We start from the raw sequence: 19,064 nt of genomic DNA on the forward strand, positions 1-19,064 counted from the left end.
AACTTACTTTTTATAATCTGAAATAATTATAATTTTTTTTATTAGTAAGATTTATTTTTTAGTAAAGTAATTTTTAAGTTCTGACAAACATGCTTCGAAGCAAAAATTAGTAAATAAAATATGATCCATCAAAATATTTTTTTTTTCATCAATTGCTGTAAATAATTAAATTAAGTTTTAATTGATTTATCAAAGTAATTTTAAGTTTTAAAGGTCATATATTTGTTCATAGACGATTTACCATTCACAGTTCCATTCCATGGGACAAAGAAACTCATATATACTAATAAATTCTAGAAAAATAAAAATGATAACTTTTGGCCAAAATGAAAAATAATCAAATGAGTTGAATTGAGGCAATGGTGTTGTGAAGCGGGTTGGCGGCACTTACAATTGCGATAGGGGTGGATTATGAATTGGAGTAAGGGCGGATTTAGGGGGCATCGTGGGGTAAATCTTAGTGTGGCTGAAACAAAAAAAAAATGTTACACATAATAAAAAGTTTTAACTTCGCCCTAACGGAATTGTTAGAGAGTAGGCGTGACAATAAAGTGGGGGCGGGACAATCTCCCACCCCATTCTAACTATTCTTGAAATCTTTTATGATATGATTTGATTTGAGAGGTTAGAGAAAAATCCCTTGAATGTTAGCTCCTTTTTCCATACTTACAGATGTGAGTTTTAGGTCAAAAAAACGCATCAAAAGTCCTTTCTATAAAGACTTTTGGCAGCAGAAGGAAACTGGCATGACTGAAAGTTGCTTGGGGCTGTTAGGTGCATTTGGTAAGTATTATCATTTCATTTCTTAAAACCGTAAATGCGGAAGCGATTAAATTTTTCTTTAATTCAATGAACTTCATTTATCATTATGTAACTTATAAAAAACTTCTGCGCTTAAATGAAAAAATAAATAAATTAAATGTTAACTTTAATTTCTAAACGAAGTTGATGTTTAAATGCATTAGTACCGAATCCATCGCACTACTAGTTGTCTTGAACCATCTTGCTTCCGTCATATGAAAATGAGGAGGGATAACGTTGGATGAGCTAACGTCCAGTACGCAAACCTCATACATATGATGCATGCTTATGATATACATATGAATTACTATAAAATAAAAATATTTCTCAATATGTATCATCTTTCTTTCATTTCTTTAAAAATTTAACATTAAAATCGTGAGTTCACTTAGCGTATCGCTTAGCCAGTTAGAATGTAGCAAGCAATTATTATTTGAAACCTAATCAAATCTTGCCAGTAGCACCACAAAGTGGTTAACATTTATATATTATTATACATTGAACATTGGTCAGGTTCACCAGTCCCCCTCATCACATTTCCCATTCACAACTTTCATAGTATAGACATAGACATACACCTCGTAATGCACTACAAACAGATTATTTTTTACGGCGTGCATTATATGCCGTAAATAATACTTTACGGCGTACAACAACATGTCGTATAAAGCAATGCTTATACACGCCGTAAACGAGCACTCAATTTTTTTTTTAAATCATTTATTTATTTTAATACAGCAAACCTATAATATTAACAAAATAAAATTACTCTATATATAATCAAGTTTTCCATTGTTTCGATAAAAAGAAATATTGAGTACGGTTCAATACAATATGCCAATGTAAAATTCATCTAAATAACTCTCAAAAATTTTCGACTACTATTGTATGCTCCAATCGTCATTCAACTAATAAGCTCGTGGATATTGAGGTTCCATCATATAACAAAAAATTATTAAACATATCAAAGTTCACTTCTTTGACCGACAATTTAGCTACCCCACAAAATATGGATCCCCTGCACACCATGGAAATAATAAGGATATAATTAATAAGCATCCAAATCAGAAGTATATCAAGAAATATATTAAACAACTCAGTCTTCAATTGAGACCGAACATAAAGGTAAATGGAATTAAAATAGAAAAGAAGTTAAGCATACATTCATTGTGATTACAACGAATCCACTTCGATATACCTACTTGGCCATGCAACTGTACTTTCTAATGCATCTTCAAGAAGAAAAAGCTTACGCGTGGGATGATATAAGCTGACATTATCAATAACTTCATTAACCCAAGCTCTCCAACATTCATTACCAAGGGGTACATGATGCACTAGATCATTTGGATTTGTTGATGCAATTTCACCTTTTGCAACAATATCAACTTTCCCAAACTAAGATAACAATTTGCACTTCTTCTTTTGAAGGTTATCTAAACCATTCAAGCTTCTGTCTCTAGACTGTAAAATTAATATCCAGTCGTACAATTTATTATTTTGAATATAAAAAGTATATGTAATTTAAAATAACATTCATTGATTCTAGATTTCCACTTACATTATCTTCTTGTTTAGTATTTTTACTCTTCACTTGAAATAGAGCTTTTAATTCTTTAATTTCATCCCTCAACTCTTGAACTTGAGTTTACAAGTTATGATTTTACACCAAAGCATTCAACTTTGAAGGAATCGCACCGAAACCATGACCTCTCACCTGTCCTGGACGTTCTGGACCAAGTACTTTTGCAACACCATCACCTTCAAGTGAGTGTTTGCTTGGAGAGAAAATCGTCTTTGAATGTGCTTTTTTTTATTCTGATACGAGGACATACATTAATGAGCTAAAATTACCTAATTTAAGCTTTGAATGATAAAAAACTACTAAAAGCAATATTGTTAACAATGTTTCCCCAATTGATTTTATCGCGTATGTCCTCGAATATAAACATCATCTTTCGTTATCGAATCGGATCATCACTTTCAGCATGCTACATTTTACACATTTCATGTGTAGTAGTTTGTATAACATTTATAATTTTTCAAACAAATTTAACTTTAATTTAACAATTTTTTACCATTTCAGCTTCCAAGTGAGCCAAATCCTTTCTACTTGTTGCATGCATCATGGTTTGACTTGCACTCATCTTTTTGAATCTTTCATTCTTTTCCTACAAAATCATTTATGCACGCTGTAATAGGCATAAATGTTGTGACGAATATATAATAGATGCAGTAAGCAGTATGTTGCAAAGCACAATCAATATACAAAAGCAATGAAAGCTTACCTTATATGGTTGAGAATTGCGTTCTTTGACAAATGCTTGCCATTCTTCCATTGATTCAACATTATCGAGCTTGAGGAGAGCAGCAACTTGTGTCATGCAATTGTTTTTCCTTTGTCATTGATTGCTTTAAGAAAATTACATCGATAATCTCACCAATTATTCCCCATTTTTTGCATGATGTATTTTCTATGACAAGCATCGATATCAAACTTTTGCTGCATCAAAGTACACAATATTAATAGTAATTTCATTTAAATTATATAAGAGAAGTGACATTTATATTACTTCCACATGCTCCCATATGTCATCAAGAAATTCTTTACTGACATCTTTCCAATTTTTCCATGTAATTGGTATAAGTTCTCTAGTTGTGATCCCAATAAATGATGACAACTATTTGAACACTTACAAATTGGCTGTCCTCTTTCATTAAACTCTACTAGTAACTTCGTACATTTTCCCTTGTTGAGATAATTCAATTTTGCTCAACCTCTTTCCTTCTTTTTGTTTTTAGTAGTACTAGCACTATTAGGCAACCCTTCTACCACATCATTTTCACGTACATCTAGAACAGAATTAGAACCTCATTTTGATAGGCTTATCCCTTCATTCACTTCTCTTGTGGCAGCAACAATTGAAGTTTTTTTAGCTCTTTTTGATTTCTTATAACCTTGATTAAATGACTGTATTGAACAAAAAAAGAAAAAAGAAAAAAACAAGTAATATTTTAATTAAATTTAACATAAAAACTAAGATACATACGATCCAGGAACTTACTTCACCAGGATATGTCATCTTATATCCAATCGTGTGAACATCAACATCCACAAAACTCAGCTTTCATCATTTGCATCTACAAAAATAAAGCAAGAAATAATGGAATTAGAGACATTAACCTCAATATAATATTATATCAATATAAAATTAAAATAAAGCAAGAGAGACTTAAAGATATACAATTACCATATTCAATATCAATGCCCTCACAATCATGCCTCACATAATCGTCATCTTCAACGGCCATATCAACACTTAATGCATCTAATGTGGATGGAGTATAAGCCTCCTCATCAAAATTTTCTAACTCATGAAATCCTCTAGGAGTTGCCTTTAATACAATATACTAACTAGATGTATCACTTTCTCTAGATTAAAAAACTTGTTTTGCTTGTGATACTAAAATAAATGGATCTCTTTCAAATTGATATTGCCCTCTATGAAGGTTTACCGATGTAAATCCTTCTTCAATCTTGACTCCACTATCGATATTTACCCAATCACAATGAAACATGGGAACTTTAAAACTGTGATAATCTAGTAAAATTATGTCTCTCATAACTCCGTAATAAGATATTTTACTAACTACGTGGCTTGTATCCTTCACACTAGACCGATAAATAGTTTGTGCTTCAATAGAAACACCACTATTCTGTGTACTTCTACTAACATCAGTTGTATGAAATTGATGTTGATTGATAACATAACCAGAATGTGACAGCACATCACATCACATCTAGGCCGACGTGCAAGCCATTTCAATGCATTAGACATGTTACAATTGTCTTGTTTGCCTTTCTTTGCAAACCAAGAAGTGAAAGTCTCCATATGTCTCATTTGTAATAAAGTTTCATTCTTTGCAATACGACTATCTGAATTCTTAATCTCCTCTTTGTGCATTCTAAATGAAAATAAATAAACAAATAGTAAGATAAGTTTATGAGAGAACATTAATTAATATTAAACTGATAAATTAACTAACTTCATTATAGGAATGGCAATTGGGCTCCCCGGCTCGGGCCGTCCGTGACTCTGCTCGGGGCTCGGTAGACCCGAATCTAGGCTCGGGCCGAGCCCCATTTTGGGGACATGGGCTTTGCCCAAGCCGGCCCGTGAGCTCGAAAGTTTATAATAAAAAAAATTAATTTTGAGGCTGTCTTGACAGCAAAACTGCTGCATTTTAAAGGCAGTAGCTCGCTGCCTTGAAGGCAATAGCTTTAGGGAAAAAAAAAAAGGAGGGGAGAAAGCGACCTGCCCGACTCGATCCCAAAAAAGCCCGAGCGAGCCTATTTTTTTTGGCTGAGCAAAACGAGCCTGCAAAAAAGCTCGGCCATTTTAGCTGGGCCAAGCCCGAGCCAAAACTTTAGGCTCACGAGCCAGCTCGGCCCGATTCGTTTACATCCCTACTTCATTACGTTACATACGGCTCAATTGCAACACTGTTAAATAGCTCATAACGATGAGCGACCTCTAACATTTCTTGACTCAAAGTCTTTGAATTTCCTTTAGAGATCGTATGTCCAGCAATAATTGTTTCATTCTCGAAACTCTCATTCTGAGTATGTCGACTACCTACTTCAGTAGCTTGTTTCATGTAACTACTACAAAAATGCATACATTCATTGCTAAATAACACTCTACGATGCATCCCTTAGGTCTTGAATGATTTCTAACATATCCTTTAAGTGTTTTCATAAACCTAATTCACCATATAATAGCCATGAGATATCTAAGCAATTAGAAGAAGAAAGTTTGAATAGTTAAAAAATATATATAATAGTAATTTACTTTTTAAATGGATATATCCAACGATATTGTACAGGTCCACCAATAAGAACCTCATGCCCAAGGTGGATGGTTAAATGAATCATTATGTCAAAAAAAGATGGAGGAAAATACCTTTCTAGCATACACAAAGTTACAGCAACATCCTCCTCAAGCTTTTCTAATTTATTTTTATCGACAACTCTTTGAAATATTTCGTTGAAAAATGCACATAGTCAAAAAAATTGAATTTCTTCATCCATTAGATAAAAATCCTCTTAATGCAACTGGTAACAACTGTTGTATGAGCACATGGCAATCATGAGACTTCAGATTTAAAATCCTATTATCCGCTAATGATACACATTTTGAAATGTTAGAGCTATAACCATGAGGTAATCTTTAACCTCTTACAAAATAACTCTTTCTCTTTTTTGGATAGCATATATGATGCTGCCGGTAGGTAATATGTATTTCCTTTCAATTCTGGATGAAGATCCTTTCTAATACCCATATTGAGTAAATCCTTATGAGAATTTAGTCCATCTTTCAATTTTCCCTTCATATGCAAAATAGTGCCAAGAATGCTTTCGCAAACGTTCTTCTCAATGTGCATTACATCCAAATTATGACGCAAAAGTAATGTCTAAAAATAACAATATAAATTTAGAAAAAAAAAGTTTAAGCAGAGAAATAACTAATTCAAATAGTTTAAAATGACTAATCTCCCAATATGGTAGCTCAAATAATATTGACTTTCTTCTCCATGGCTAATTAGAATCTGATTTTTTTCATCTTTCTTTTTTTTTTTCCTATTTTTCTCCAATTATTGCTAACATTTTTTTACTAAACACATCACTTCTCGACTGGTTAATATTTTAGGACTAGGCCTATGCTCCTTGTTTCCATCAAACCAAGCTTCTTTTGACCGATATAGATGATTATATGCAAGAAATCTTCTATGACCCATGTATGAAAACTTTCGACTACATGTCAACCATTTTGCACATGTGGATAACCCACAAACTGGACATGCTGCTTCGCCTTTTGTAGGATATCCTAATAAGTTCCCATAAGTTGGAAAATCATTAATTGTCCACATTAGCACATCTTTCAAATTGAAGGTAGACTTAGTAAATCCATCACATACTTCAACACCAATATTCCACATCTCCTTTAAGTTTTCTATTAGTGGTTCTAGGTACACATCTATATCATTTCGAGGTTGCTTTGGATCTGGGATTAATAAAGTCAACAACAAATTTTCCTTAGACATGCATATCCAAGGAGGGAGATTATATATAACTAGTATCACTAGCCAACAATTATACCTAGAACTTAGGTCACCAAAGGGATTAAATCCATTAGAAGAAAGGCCAAACCTAAGATTTCGTGGTTCTGATGCAAAACAAGGCCATTTTTTTAATCAATTCTCTCCCAAGCTAATGAATCAATTGAATGACGCATTTTTCCATCTTGACTTTTGTGATTTGAGTGCCATATTAGTTGTTCTGCCTTATCGAGTGACCTAAACATTCTTCTAAATCGTGGTATAATTGGAAAATATCGCAAAACCTTTGTAGGTATCCCTTTTTGAATCTTCTTAACCCGTTCATTAACTTTCCACCGCTAAGATCCACATTTTGGACATGTATCCAAATTCACTAGATCCTTTCTAAACAAGCAACAATCATTTACACATGCATGTATCTTCTCATAGCCTAAATCAAAGGTGTTCAATAACCTTTTTGTTGAATTGCAAGAATCAGGAAGTGTGTTCCCATGTGGTAGCATATCTCGGATAATATCAAGAAGTTCATTAAAACTATTGTCAGATATACCATGAGTAGCTTTAAGCTTATACAAAACAACAATTGTAGATATCCTTGTATACTTCGTGCAACCAGGATATAAAGAAATTTCGATGTTGTCATATATATTTGAAAATTCTTTCTCTCTATCTTCATTTTCGGATTCCACGTTATTGCGATCCTGAAAAAAATACATTTCTATACATCATATACGTCTCTAAATTTTCTACACCTTGAGGAGGCGATAATGCTGCATTCGATTTTTCCCTATGAAACACCCAGGTAGTATACGTAAGATCCATGCCATTAACGATCAAATGTCCATACATTATATCAAAATGTTGGTGAAATAGGTTTTTGAAACATTTGCTAGGGCATATGACCTTTACTGGATTCCCAGCATCGGTTTGAACAAATTTGCAAATTTTGTCGCACCATGTTGATATGCTTCTGAAACTCTATAAAATATGCTAAATAAATAATCTAAAAAGCATTTATGGGGCATATTTCAAAATATTCTAAATTTAAGATGATAAGATCACCTCGATAAGTGTACCCAATCTTTATCCATGATAAGATATACCAACACTATTAATTTATAATCTGTTTAAACATATTAAAAATGAAGTGAAAAATGATTATATTAGGACATCATAGAAATCAAGTTCCAATTAGTTAAGTCATTTTGACAATAAAGTTTCATAATTCTAACCTGAATTAAAATAGGTGAAATTGGAACAATTAGAACCTCCTTCAACGCTACTGCAATCTGTTGAGAAATTAATTTTGAACTTGGTTAAGAATATGGACAAGAGAAATATTCAAGGAGGGACAAAGGGAATTTCAAAGATTTCCCTAGTCCAATACCAAAAATAGAATACAAACTCATGAAGGATGAAGAAGATACTAGCTAGAGTATCTTGAGTTGGCATTGATTTGATTTGAGATCAACAGTTGTATAAAATTACATTTTCTCCATTTTTACCAAATTTAAATTTTAAAGTTTTCTCTCTATGTTCAAGATTGGTCCTAGATTTTCATGGCATATTAAACACTGAAAAATCAACGACAAACATATTAATGAAAATCATTTTAATTGAATCTATCGTACAAACTCACAAGTAGAGAAAAATATATCAAATTTACTTGCCTAACTTAGGTTCTATTCTGTCACTGAGAAGCCATAATTGCCCAAATACATCGTGGACAATAAGAAATGGAAAATGACATCAAAGTAGCAATGACAATCAACTATATTATTAAAACTCCAATTATTTCTATACCTTTCCCTTTTTTGGATTAGTAGATGATTTCGAAAAAAAAAGGCACAACCAGGAAATTTCTAAATAAATTTTGGAGCACTAGATGGCATCCATATTATTTATAATCTAATACATAACTCCAACTCTTTGTGACATGCCAAGAATTTGATTCACCACCAATTTTCAAAAGGCACAGGAAAAAAATGCTCATCGTTATTGACACTCTACCAAACTCCAGAATACTTTATAACTTCAAGAAATGAAAATTTATTAACTACTAATTGACGCTGTTCAAAAAGAATTGTTCTCCTCCTAACTTTGACAAGGAGCAACTTAAATCAAAACAAGTTCCAAAGATTGAAGAAAGGGAGAATAAAGCAACTTTCTTATAAATTGGAAGAATTCCACATGGATTTTATGAGAATGAAATGGAAGGTTTCTTTAAGCAATTTGGTACAATCAAGAGACTCAGAATAGGAAGGAATAGGAAGATAGGGAAATCGAGGCATTTTGGATTCGTTGAATTTGAATCTCCTGAGGTTGGAAAAGTTGTTTCAGAATTCATGCATAACTACTAATTGTTTGAGCATCCGGTGCAAGTTCTGCTTGTTCCTACTGAGTGTGTTCATCCAAAACTATGGAAAGGTATGACGCACTGGTACAAACCCTTGGATTGGGTTAAAATTGAAAGGAGTCATCATGATAAGGAAAGGACTTTGGAAGAGCACAAGAAGTTGGTAGAAATAATTATGAAAACGGACCAAAGAAGGCAAAAGAGGATTGGGGCCTCTGGTATTGATTATGATTGTCCAGAAATCATGGGAAACCAGCCCACCTCAAAGAAGATTAGGTTTGACACAAAGTAGGCTTTTCATTGGAAACAAGAAGTATGCCCTTTTGAAATTGAATGTGCGTTTCTGTCTGCTACTGGTTTTCAGTGCAGTACTTTGAGCGCATGTTTAGTAAGTTCTAAATTAGACCAAGAACAGAGCACATGTTAGAGCAAAACATCATATGACAATATAATTCCATCTCAAATATCAATCATTGCAAAAAACCTAAAAAATTCTCGCAAATAGCAACATGTTAAACTGTAGATGATGTCTCGTGGCAGTGAGAAAGTTAAAGGGCAAACAAAGAATGAAATTTTAATAATTTCCAGTAGATAGTGAATAGCAAAGAATTAATTGTCCATCCTTCACCTCAAGAACCCTATAAACTTATCGTCCCTCTTACAGTGCAGATTCAGCAGGTGTAATAATCAAACTCAGCAATCAGAAGGTGACAAATCAGTAAAAGATTACAATTATAAAAAGGAAAATCAGACCACTAGGGCATGGGGAAATATGCAACTCCAATAAAATTTTCTAAAAATAGCAAACAATTAAGCTTACCTTGAAATAATGGAGAATAAAGTTCCCAGAAATTACGCATCTTTCAACCAATTGAGGGCCGGTGTCTGCATTGCTTGATATTGAGAGAGAGGAGGAGAGATTGACAGGGATGACTGACGAGGGTTATATGAGAGATTTACAGGGAACGTTCTATGCGTGTTGTCTTTCCTAATTTCATAAGGATTGGGCTATGGGGTTTTAATTTTATTTTGCTTTCGGCTCGATTATTACGGCATGCGTGGGCTACGTTTTAGGCTTTGTCTATAATGGCGCACTCAATGCACACCGTAAAATGTTGTAATTATTGATTATTTACGGCGTGCCCTATTTATATGCCGTAAAATGCCATAATTATTTTCTATTTACGCCCTAAATGTATGATGTAAATACTTTAAGCTATTAAATAATTACGGCACACATTCTTTGAACGCCGTAAAAGGAGACTTTTCATGGTGTGCAGTTTATGCACGCTGTAAATAAATGTCGTAAAACCCCACTTTTGTTGTAGTGATGAAATATTCTGGATACATATATTTAAAGCATTCTTTGACTTATAAACATTTGGAAACTTTTATTTCTTGAAATTTCATGTATGCTTTTGGATTTATTGACATGTATAAATATGAAATGAGAAATATTAATGATGTAAAACTTAATAATCAAAAATTATGTTACATGATGGCAAATAAGATAACACATTTATACATTAACCATATGACATATGCGTGAAAACAAGAGGGAGGTCTACTTAGAATGATTTATAATTCACTTTTAATTAGATAACAAGTGGAGATGTCCTTAACCTCCAACGAGCTCAGCGTGCCGAAATCCTAAGTTATTACAACTTATTTAGGAATTTTAACAAGCTCAATTTTTTATTTATTAATATCTATTTTGAATAACTCGGAAGAACGTCAACATATATAAATTCAAAGGTGTACAATAGAAATAATACGAATCAACTACATTAAACAACTTGGTTTCCATTTTCACCTTTTGGGGACACATAAATTATTAATGTAAAACTTCTATTGATGCGATAAACAATACTAATTGGTTGTAGGAGTTAAAATTAACACAGTGCCATATCAATCTCAATTTCCATATAATTAAGGTTGAACAAGAAACAATTTTGTGTAAGAAAGTCAAGAAGCCAATTTTACAAACTAATGATTACATTTTATTAGCATATAATTTATAAAAATTAATTATTTATAACAATTCAATTCTACTCCATTTAACTCACTAATTAACAACACTACATTGACATAGTTGAATTGGATTTAAGACACAACTGGAAGTTATAAATTAACAACTACGAAATAATTATTCTAAGGGGTTGATTAATAACTACTAATCCAGCATAGGTAAAAGAGCCAATTACAAAGTCATCTAAGTTATAGAAATATGTTGTAGTTTGACTCGAATCCTAGTGAGTATTGAAGTTTTGGTTGAATTGGCATTGAAAAGATCAAAATTATGGATCGAGAAGACTATGTGAACTTGTTGAAGTTCTTGTACGGGCTGAAGTAGTCACCGAGGTAGTGGTATAAAATGTTCGACTCATTCATGACTATTCACAATTTCAATAGAAGTAATTTGCATACTTCAGAAAGGAAGGTGGTGGATTGATCACATATTTGTTATTATTTGTTGATATATGCTGACACCAGCCAAGGATAAAACAAAGGTCAGAAAGGTGACATCTCAACTTAGCAAGGAGTTTGAGATGAAAGATTTAGCAACATTGAAGAAAATTCTTAATATAAAAATTACAAGTGATGGAATGGCTGATAAATTGTATTTGAGTCAGAAGGTGTACATTGATAAGGTGTTTCAAATGTTTAATATGTTGAATGCTAAGGCTGTCGGTACTCTCTTAGCTGCACACTTCAAATTATCCTCTGGATTGTGTTCTTAATCGGATAAAGATATTGATTATATGTATCGGGTTTCTTATTCTAGTACAGTTGGTTGGCTTATGTATACTATGGTTTGTATAAGACCAGATTTGACACATGAAGTTAGGAGCTACATCACAAATCCTAGCAAGGAACATTGGAAAGAAGTGCAGTGAATATTCAGATACTTGAAGCGCTCTACTAATACTAGCTTACATTTTGGTAGAAATACAGATGGAGTAATTGGGTATGTAGATTCAGATCATGCAGAGGATATTGATAAGAGCGGATCACTTACAGGGTATGTGCTTATCCTTGGAGTCTATGCTATCAGTTGAAAAGTTATTTTGCAAAATACAGTAGCTTTGTCTACAGCAAAGGTAAACTATATGGCCATTATAGAGGGATGTAAGGAGACTATGTGGTTGAGGGAATTGACTGTGTATATTATGATAGTTAGAGTGCTATTTTTGTTACTAAGGATTAGATGTTCCATGAGAGAACTAAACACATTGATGTGAGGTCATGTTATGCATAATGTGATTGTTCATGGTGACATGGTAATGAGCAAGGTTGATACCAAGGATAATTCAACTGATATGATGACAAAACCACTTCCAATTGCTTAATTTGAACATTACTTAAACTTAGTTGGTGCTTGTCATTGATTTAGTTCATTGGGGCTTGTTTGGAAAAGAATGAGTGGTGTTTACTATGGAAGTGTGTTTTGGAATTTCTCGTATTGGAGTTTGGTTCAAGGTGGAGATTTGTTGTATTTCGACCCAAATTCTAGTGGACATTGAAATTTTGGTTGAAGTGGTCTTGAAAAGATCAAAATTGTGAATTGGAGAGAAAAATCTCCACATTTTCGATAGCTAGCTGCTTGAGCGACTTCTGCATATTTTCTCTAGAGACCTTTCCTCGCTTGGCACTCGGTGATGGAGCTGTCGCCTGCCTTTTGATGCAATTTTTGGATTTCTATCCACCTACAACTTGATTTTTAGGGTATATGTATATAAGTCACAATTTGTATTATTTTCATAACATTCATACAATATTTTGAGAGTTTTAGATCTTAACTGACAACTATTATTGATTATAATAAGTTTTTCCTTCTCTGCATGTGGTTTCTTCCCATCATGGGTTTCCACATAAATTTTGGTATTCTTATTTATTTTTATTTATTTCATTATTTTCATTATCTTGTGCTCAATTCATAACAAAATATATTTGTAAAACTTGGGTTTGAGAAATTAAAGATGGTTAATTATAACATTGGGCTGTGGAGAAAATTTTCAGAACTTGTAACAGAAATTTTAGTAACCAATCTACACCAACCCATATTCATGTAGACATACACTTACATAATTATGGTCATCACATAATTAGACAAATAATACAGGAGTAAATTGAAATTTGGGTACCTTATGAAGAACTTCAAAATTCAGTAGGTATAGCAAATACGAATGAAGGGAATGAGCCTTTTGGAATTGAACTTGTTTAGCTTGAGAGGGATACATAGTGACTTTTATTTCTTAAGGAAAGAGTAGAATAAGATCTTAATTTATTTGTCTACATTTAGAGCTTGAATGTTTTTTGATGATACTTTTGCTATTTTTGATAGATTATATGAAGACATTACTTGACTATATTAATTTACCCATTTCGTGCCAATAAACCATTAAAAACATCTCATTTGACTCCTTCGACCAAATTTCACTACAAAATCAGTGTCAATTAGCTTAATTATAATTAATCTTGTAGATACGTATATGTGTATATATGTATATAGATATACATGCACATATATGTATATATATGTATGTATATGTATGTATATCTATATATACATACGATCGTTATTGCATCGACTTCTTCTTATATTGTATATATTGCTTTTGTTTTATTGAGTTCTATTGTTCAATCTATGCTTAATTTTAATTTCTTTTTTTGGGTTTGATCTTCTACAAGGTTGAACCCAAAATACGTAAAACTATATAAGGGGTGGTTGGGGTTCAGGATGTTGTGTATATGTTTTTCGATTTATGTAGCCGTTGTGTTAAATATGGGATTTTTTCTTTAATCTGCGATTTTTGCTCCTGTTTTTGTTCTTTTAAGAGATCGAAACTAAGATAACTAAAGTTTGTTTGATGTTATTTTGGTGTGTTTTTGTTCCTTTGTTCTTTACTTTCTTGTATCTTTGATTTTTTACTTTTGTAGTTGTCGTGAAGAATATGTTATTCTTTGGTCAATGTGTTTTTTCTTACCCACTTTCCTTTCGTTTTTCTAACACAATGACCCAAAATACTGAAGTCAGTTCTTTAGATGTTACTTTTGGTATTTTTGGCTTAAATTCTTCGTCTTGTACATATGTTTTTCGGCGTCTATAGATGTGTTGTTTAATATATTTTTTTTTTGTTGTTGAATTTTTTAACAGATCTCTGTGAAAATACTATAAAGGTTCAACAAGAATTGAAGTTCTATGATCTACAATATGTTTTCATATTCTTGTGTTTTTGATTTTTCCCCCAAACGTATTTTTTAATTTTAATTTCCTTCACGTATTTTTTAAAGCTTCCAAGAATTGCAATGTATTGACATGTAGGTATGTCAGCTTCATATTTACTTTTTGTGGGGGAATAATTAGTTCTTTTTATAGATTTTTCATAGTTTAAGCATTTAATTTTATGTACATTTCACCTAACCTTTGTATCTGTTTTTGGGTGTTTGTTTCAATAGTGTTTAATTGTATTTAAACTCTGGTGGAATTCATAGCTGCATCAGTGTATTCTTTGTTGAGTAAGTACTTTAAGCCAATTTTGTTTCTTTAGTTAACCGTTGATCTGTTTTTTTTTAACAAATTTAATTATTCTTTCCCTTACTTTAGTATATATAAGGAACTATTTACTGCTCTCGAAAAATAGAGGTTCATTTGGTGAGGATCTCAATAGCATTGAAGCTGGTTGGCAGGTATTTTTTTTTTTTTTTTTCTAAATTATTGGTTCGACCATAATTTGTTGCATTCCTCTTACTGATTAGAATGCACATTGCTTCAGGTTAGCACTGATCTCTACGGTGATAACAACATAGGATTATTCACATACTGGACTGTAAGCTTATTCTTTTGTTGTTTGTTTTCTTTATATGCTAATAAATCTCCAGGCAAAACCTTAATATCAGTTTGTAATTATAGAGTGATGCATATCGAGCCATCGGTTGCTATAATCTACTCTGCTCAGGTTTATACAAGTCAGTAGTCAAATAGCAATGGGTACAAGAATCTCTCCCGTCTCATCCTATCGAAATTCCCAATATGACATCAGCATTCTTGTGTGGAAGATAAATACCAAATTTACCCCGCTCTCCTTCTTGTCATGTGTTTTATGATGAAACAGAGAATGAATTATAATTATCCTTTTATAACTTTTTAATTTATCCTAAGACCCAAAAGAGGGAAATTGGTGGATGTAGTTTCCAGTGGCTATGTATTGGGTTATTGGCCATCTTTCTTATTCTCCTACTTAGTAGACAGTGCTTCCATGATAGATGGGGGTGGTGAGGTCATAAATTCATAACTCGACAAGCAGTGCACTTCGACTCAAATGGGCAGCGATCGATTCCCAAAAGAGGGTTTTGGCAAGTCAGGCTATTTCAAGAATATCCAAGTTGACAGTTCCAAAAATTTTGAGGCTCCTAAAGAACCATACACTGAACAATCCAATTGCTATGATATGCAAACGGACAGTAATGGAGATTGGAGCCATTACTTTTATTATGGAGGCCATGGAGCAGATAGGGCATGGAGCTTTTGGTGCAGCCATTTTGGTAAATAATAAGTTTCTTCTACTCAAAGGCCTTTGTATTACTAATCTTTACACAAAATTCCAATTGGAAGGCCAAAGAAAGTTGGTCAGATATGGTAGTTCTTTTTAGAAAAATGTGTGGGGGAGATTGCAAGGATCATATGATAAATTGGCAGACAATCGTTAATGTTTTGGGTAGGATGGATTGGGTCTGGTTAATTATTTTAGGAGCATGTCTATGGTAGCTAAGTAGTCTCAAGTCATAGCTTTTTCTATTGGAATATTGTTCCCTTTGAAATATGTTACTCAGAGGGATATATGATTTATAGCCAAATGGATGGTATTTTAGATTTTGCCCCTATTTATTTATGCTAGATTTTTAAGTTTACCTTGGCCAAAGGCAGGAAAACATGAGCGATTAGAGATACTCAACATGGAGCGTAATTTATGAGATTTTGCTTTGATAGTTTTCAAAGTGTGTATTTATATCTATTGTGCCTTGCATTCTTCTTTTTCCCAGTTAGGTGGTTTAAATTATCTCTTAACCTTTAAACAAACTATGTCTATCCCAATGGTGTTCTAGGTTCCCAATTGATTTCGAGGTTTTTACTCGGTGATTGATTTTTTGTCTGTCTAATTTTTGAAGTCTACATCTATGTTTTTATTTCGACTGCAAGGAGCTTTTGCTTCATTTCTATGCCAGTTCAGTAAAAAAGAAACATGAGAAAATTATATTTTGAAATATATTGTTGTATTCCAAGTTGTAATAGAAATTGTTTTTCTCTTGTAAATTTGAACTTTTGCCTGATGCGTTTTCCATACAATGTTTTACTTCTCCCTCTTTTTTTCAATTTTTGATTGACCATTATGAAATATTATTTTTTTTATACAAGTGTGTGGAAATTTTGTAATATACTTTCCCGTCAATCCCATACATTCAAGACGCTAACATTATGTTCAAAATAACACAGCCCGTGCATTGCACAGGCGAAAAACTAGCATATATATAAGAGTAAACAAAAAATGAAAAAATACCAAAAAATGTTTCAATTATCATGAAATATTTATTCAATTTTTGATTGACCATTATGAAATATTATTTTTTTTATACAAGTGTGTGGAAATTTTGTAATATACTTTCCCGTCAATCCGATACATTCAAGACGCTAACATTATGTTCAAAATAACACAGCCCGTGCATTGCACAGGCGAAAAACTAGCATATATATAAGAGTAAACAAAAAATGAAAAAATACCAAAAAATGTTTCAATTATCATGAAATATTTGATGAATTCTCAATTAGTTTTATTCAATATTGTAAAACATGTATTTACTATTTATGTTGATATATTAATTTTTTGTAGGAATGACAATGGATTGGGGTCGGGGAGGGGGTCGAGGTGTCCTCCGCGTCACTGCTCATTTGGTGATCTTCGAGAGGTATTTATTCGAGGGGCGAGATATGAAGAAATTTGTTATGAAACATAAATCTCATGGGAGGTTTCTGTAATTTTTGGAAAGAGGGAATGCGTCTGAAATTGTCATAAACTTCAAGGAAGGTTTATATAATTTACTCTATATTTTAAATCAATTATAAGCAACTCCCAAATATACTTCAGTTTTTTAAAAGATGAATATCCATGACTCAGTTACAATGTCATTCATAAAGTTTGAAACGATAGTTCACAATAAAATTTTCAACTATAAAAAATCAAGAAGGTAACAGTAGCATTAATTACTTAGAAATGAAATTATATATTGTAAATAAATTTATTTAGGTATAGATTTACCAAATATTTTAATTTGGCTAGAAAATCATTTGATCAAAGAATCATAAGAAGAGAGAATGAAAGGGTCAGAGAAGAAGGAAAATGTTGAAATCTAAAATGAAGAAGGAATTCAATTATTTTTGATAAAAGTGATTGAAGATTGATTCATATATTTTACCAAAAAAAAAGCAAAAAAAAAAATTTAATGAGAACCATCCGGTTCCCGACGATTCCCATACTAGAACTAGGAACCAAACAGGAACTGATTGGTTCTTAATAATTGTCCCAAAATCAAATGGTTTCTTAGAAGATCCGGAACCGAACCAACCGGTTTTAAACTGCTCCAATCCGATTTCACCGGTCCTGGGAAAAAATGTCCACTCCTAAATATTATGATAAAATTATTTCAGTTACGATGTCATTCATAAAGTTTGAAACGACAGTTCACAATAAATTTGTAAACAAACAAAATCAAGAATGTAACAGTAGCATTAATTATTTCTCATTTCTAGCTTAATACTGCTAATAAATGATCATAACATAGTAGCATTTACTTGCAAAATAAAGTAGAAGTGAAATGCACTTTATGTTAAACAATTAACTGGTTTAATTAATATATATGCTCTCAGATATAAATAGCCAAAGTTTAGTAGTATCTGCCAACAATTCCACTTCACATAAATTCTTCCAGTAGACCTTTTAGAAAGTTCACAAATTTACGAATATATTCATACTATGGCATATAAATCATCATCTTTGAAAAGGGCTTTCGCATTGTTTCTGTTGGCATGCATCGCGATATCCTCCATGGCCGAATCAATTCCAAATTTCTCGCATGTTGCTTATGAAGTATCAAAGCCAGCGATGGTTGACGAGTTTTCGCAGTGCTTGGAAGCTCTAAAAGGTCTTGAAAATACTTGCCTAATGGATATTTTTAAATTAGCGTTCGGACTTCCCCTTAGCACTTCGTGCTGTCAACTTTTCGATCAAATGGCTAAAACTTGCTTGCCAATAGGGTTCCCTTTATCTCAGATTCAATTGCCTGTCGCTCTGAATAACTGCATTACGGCCCCAACGCCACCAGCAATCAGTTGAAATTGAATGAAATTTTTTTGAGTGTTTTGGCATAAAAATTCTCAATACTAGAGACACAAAATATCAGTGATTGTGATTTTATTATTGTTCTATCAATGGATTAATAAGAAAGTAAATTTTGCAGCTTTCATGCATACAGCTGCAAAGTCCATGAATATATTTTGATCTTTAAGGAGAATAAAAGTTTAATATGTTATCTATTAATATTATATTTGACAGGTTACATTAATGTGATTAAGGAGAAAACAATAACATGATTAATAAAAAGAAGCATGTCAATTTGCTATTACCCACTTTCTATGGCAAAATTAACCCACAGGTCACAACTGATTGGAATTGGAATATCAGATCTGAAAAGCAATTGAGAAGGCTGGAAGAATCACTTAATGATATTTTCG

At 32.5% G+C, this 19,064-nt stretch overlaps 1 protein-coding gene and 1 pseudogene across 2 annotated transcripts; one reads left to right on the forward strand and one right to left on the reverse strand.

Annotated features, from left to right (window-relative positions):
* Positions 1-1,578: 1,578 nt before the first annotated feature.
* Positions 1,579-10,317, reverse strand: LOC111401724. Of its 2 annotated transcripts, XM_023029590.1 has the most exons (7): positions 10,098-10,317; positions 8,154-8,210; positions 3,867-3,942; positions 3,090-3,304; positions 2,880-2,972; positions 2,519-2,619; positions 1,579-1,819 (listed from the first exon to the last, which is right to left on the reverse strand). In XM_023029590.1, the coding sequence occupies exons 4-7, from the start codon at positions 3,183-3,185 to the stop codon at positions 1,702-1,704; spliced, it is 408 nt and encodes a 135-aa protein (XP_022885358.1). In that variant the 5' UTR covers positions 3,186-3,304; positions 3,867-3,942; positions 8,154-8,210; positions 10,098-10,317; the 3' UTR covers positions 1,579-1,701. The 2 variants fall into 2 exon arrangements, with proteins under 2 accessions (XP_022885358.1, XP_022885359.1); XM_023029591.1 differs by lacking the exon at positions 8,154-8,210 and having other exon boundaries at positions 10,098-10,309.
* LOC111400495 lies at positions 8,985-9,657 on the forward strand (annotated as a pseudogene).
* Positions 10,318-19,064: the final 8,747 nt, after the last annotated feature.

This window comes from Olea europaea, chromosome 10 (genome assembly GCF_002742605.1).
Source record: "Olea europaea var. sylvestris chromosome 10, O_europaea_v1, whole genome shotgun sequence".
In the NCBI taxonomy this organism is placed as follows: domain Eukaryota; kingdom Viridiplantae; phylum Streptophyta; class Magnoliopsida; order Lamiales; family Oleaceae; genus Olea; species Olea europaea.

Coding starts and splice junctions, on each gene's coding strand:
- LOC111401724 (XM_023029590.1), bottom strand. CDS start 3,185: ATGACACAAGTTGCTGCTCTCCTCAAGCTCGATAATGTTGAATCAATG. Junction 2,620..2,879: donor CTCACTTGGAAGCTGAAATG/GTAAAAAATTGT, acceptor TCCTCGTATCAG/AATAAAAAAAAGCACATTCA. Junction 1,820..2,518: donor GTCCAGAACGTCCAGGACAG/GTGAGAGGTCAT, acceptor CATGGTGTGCAG/GGGATCCATATTTTGTGGGG.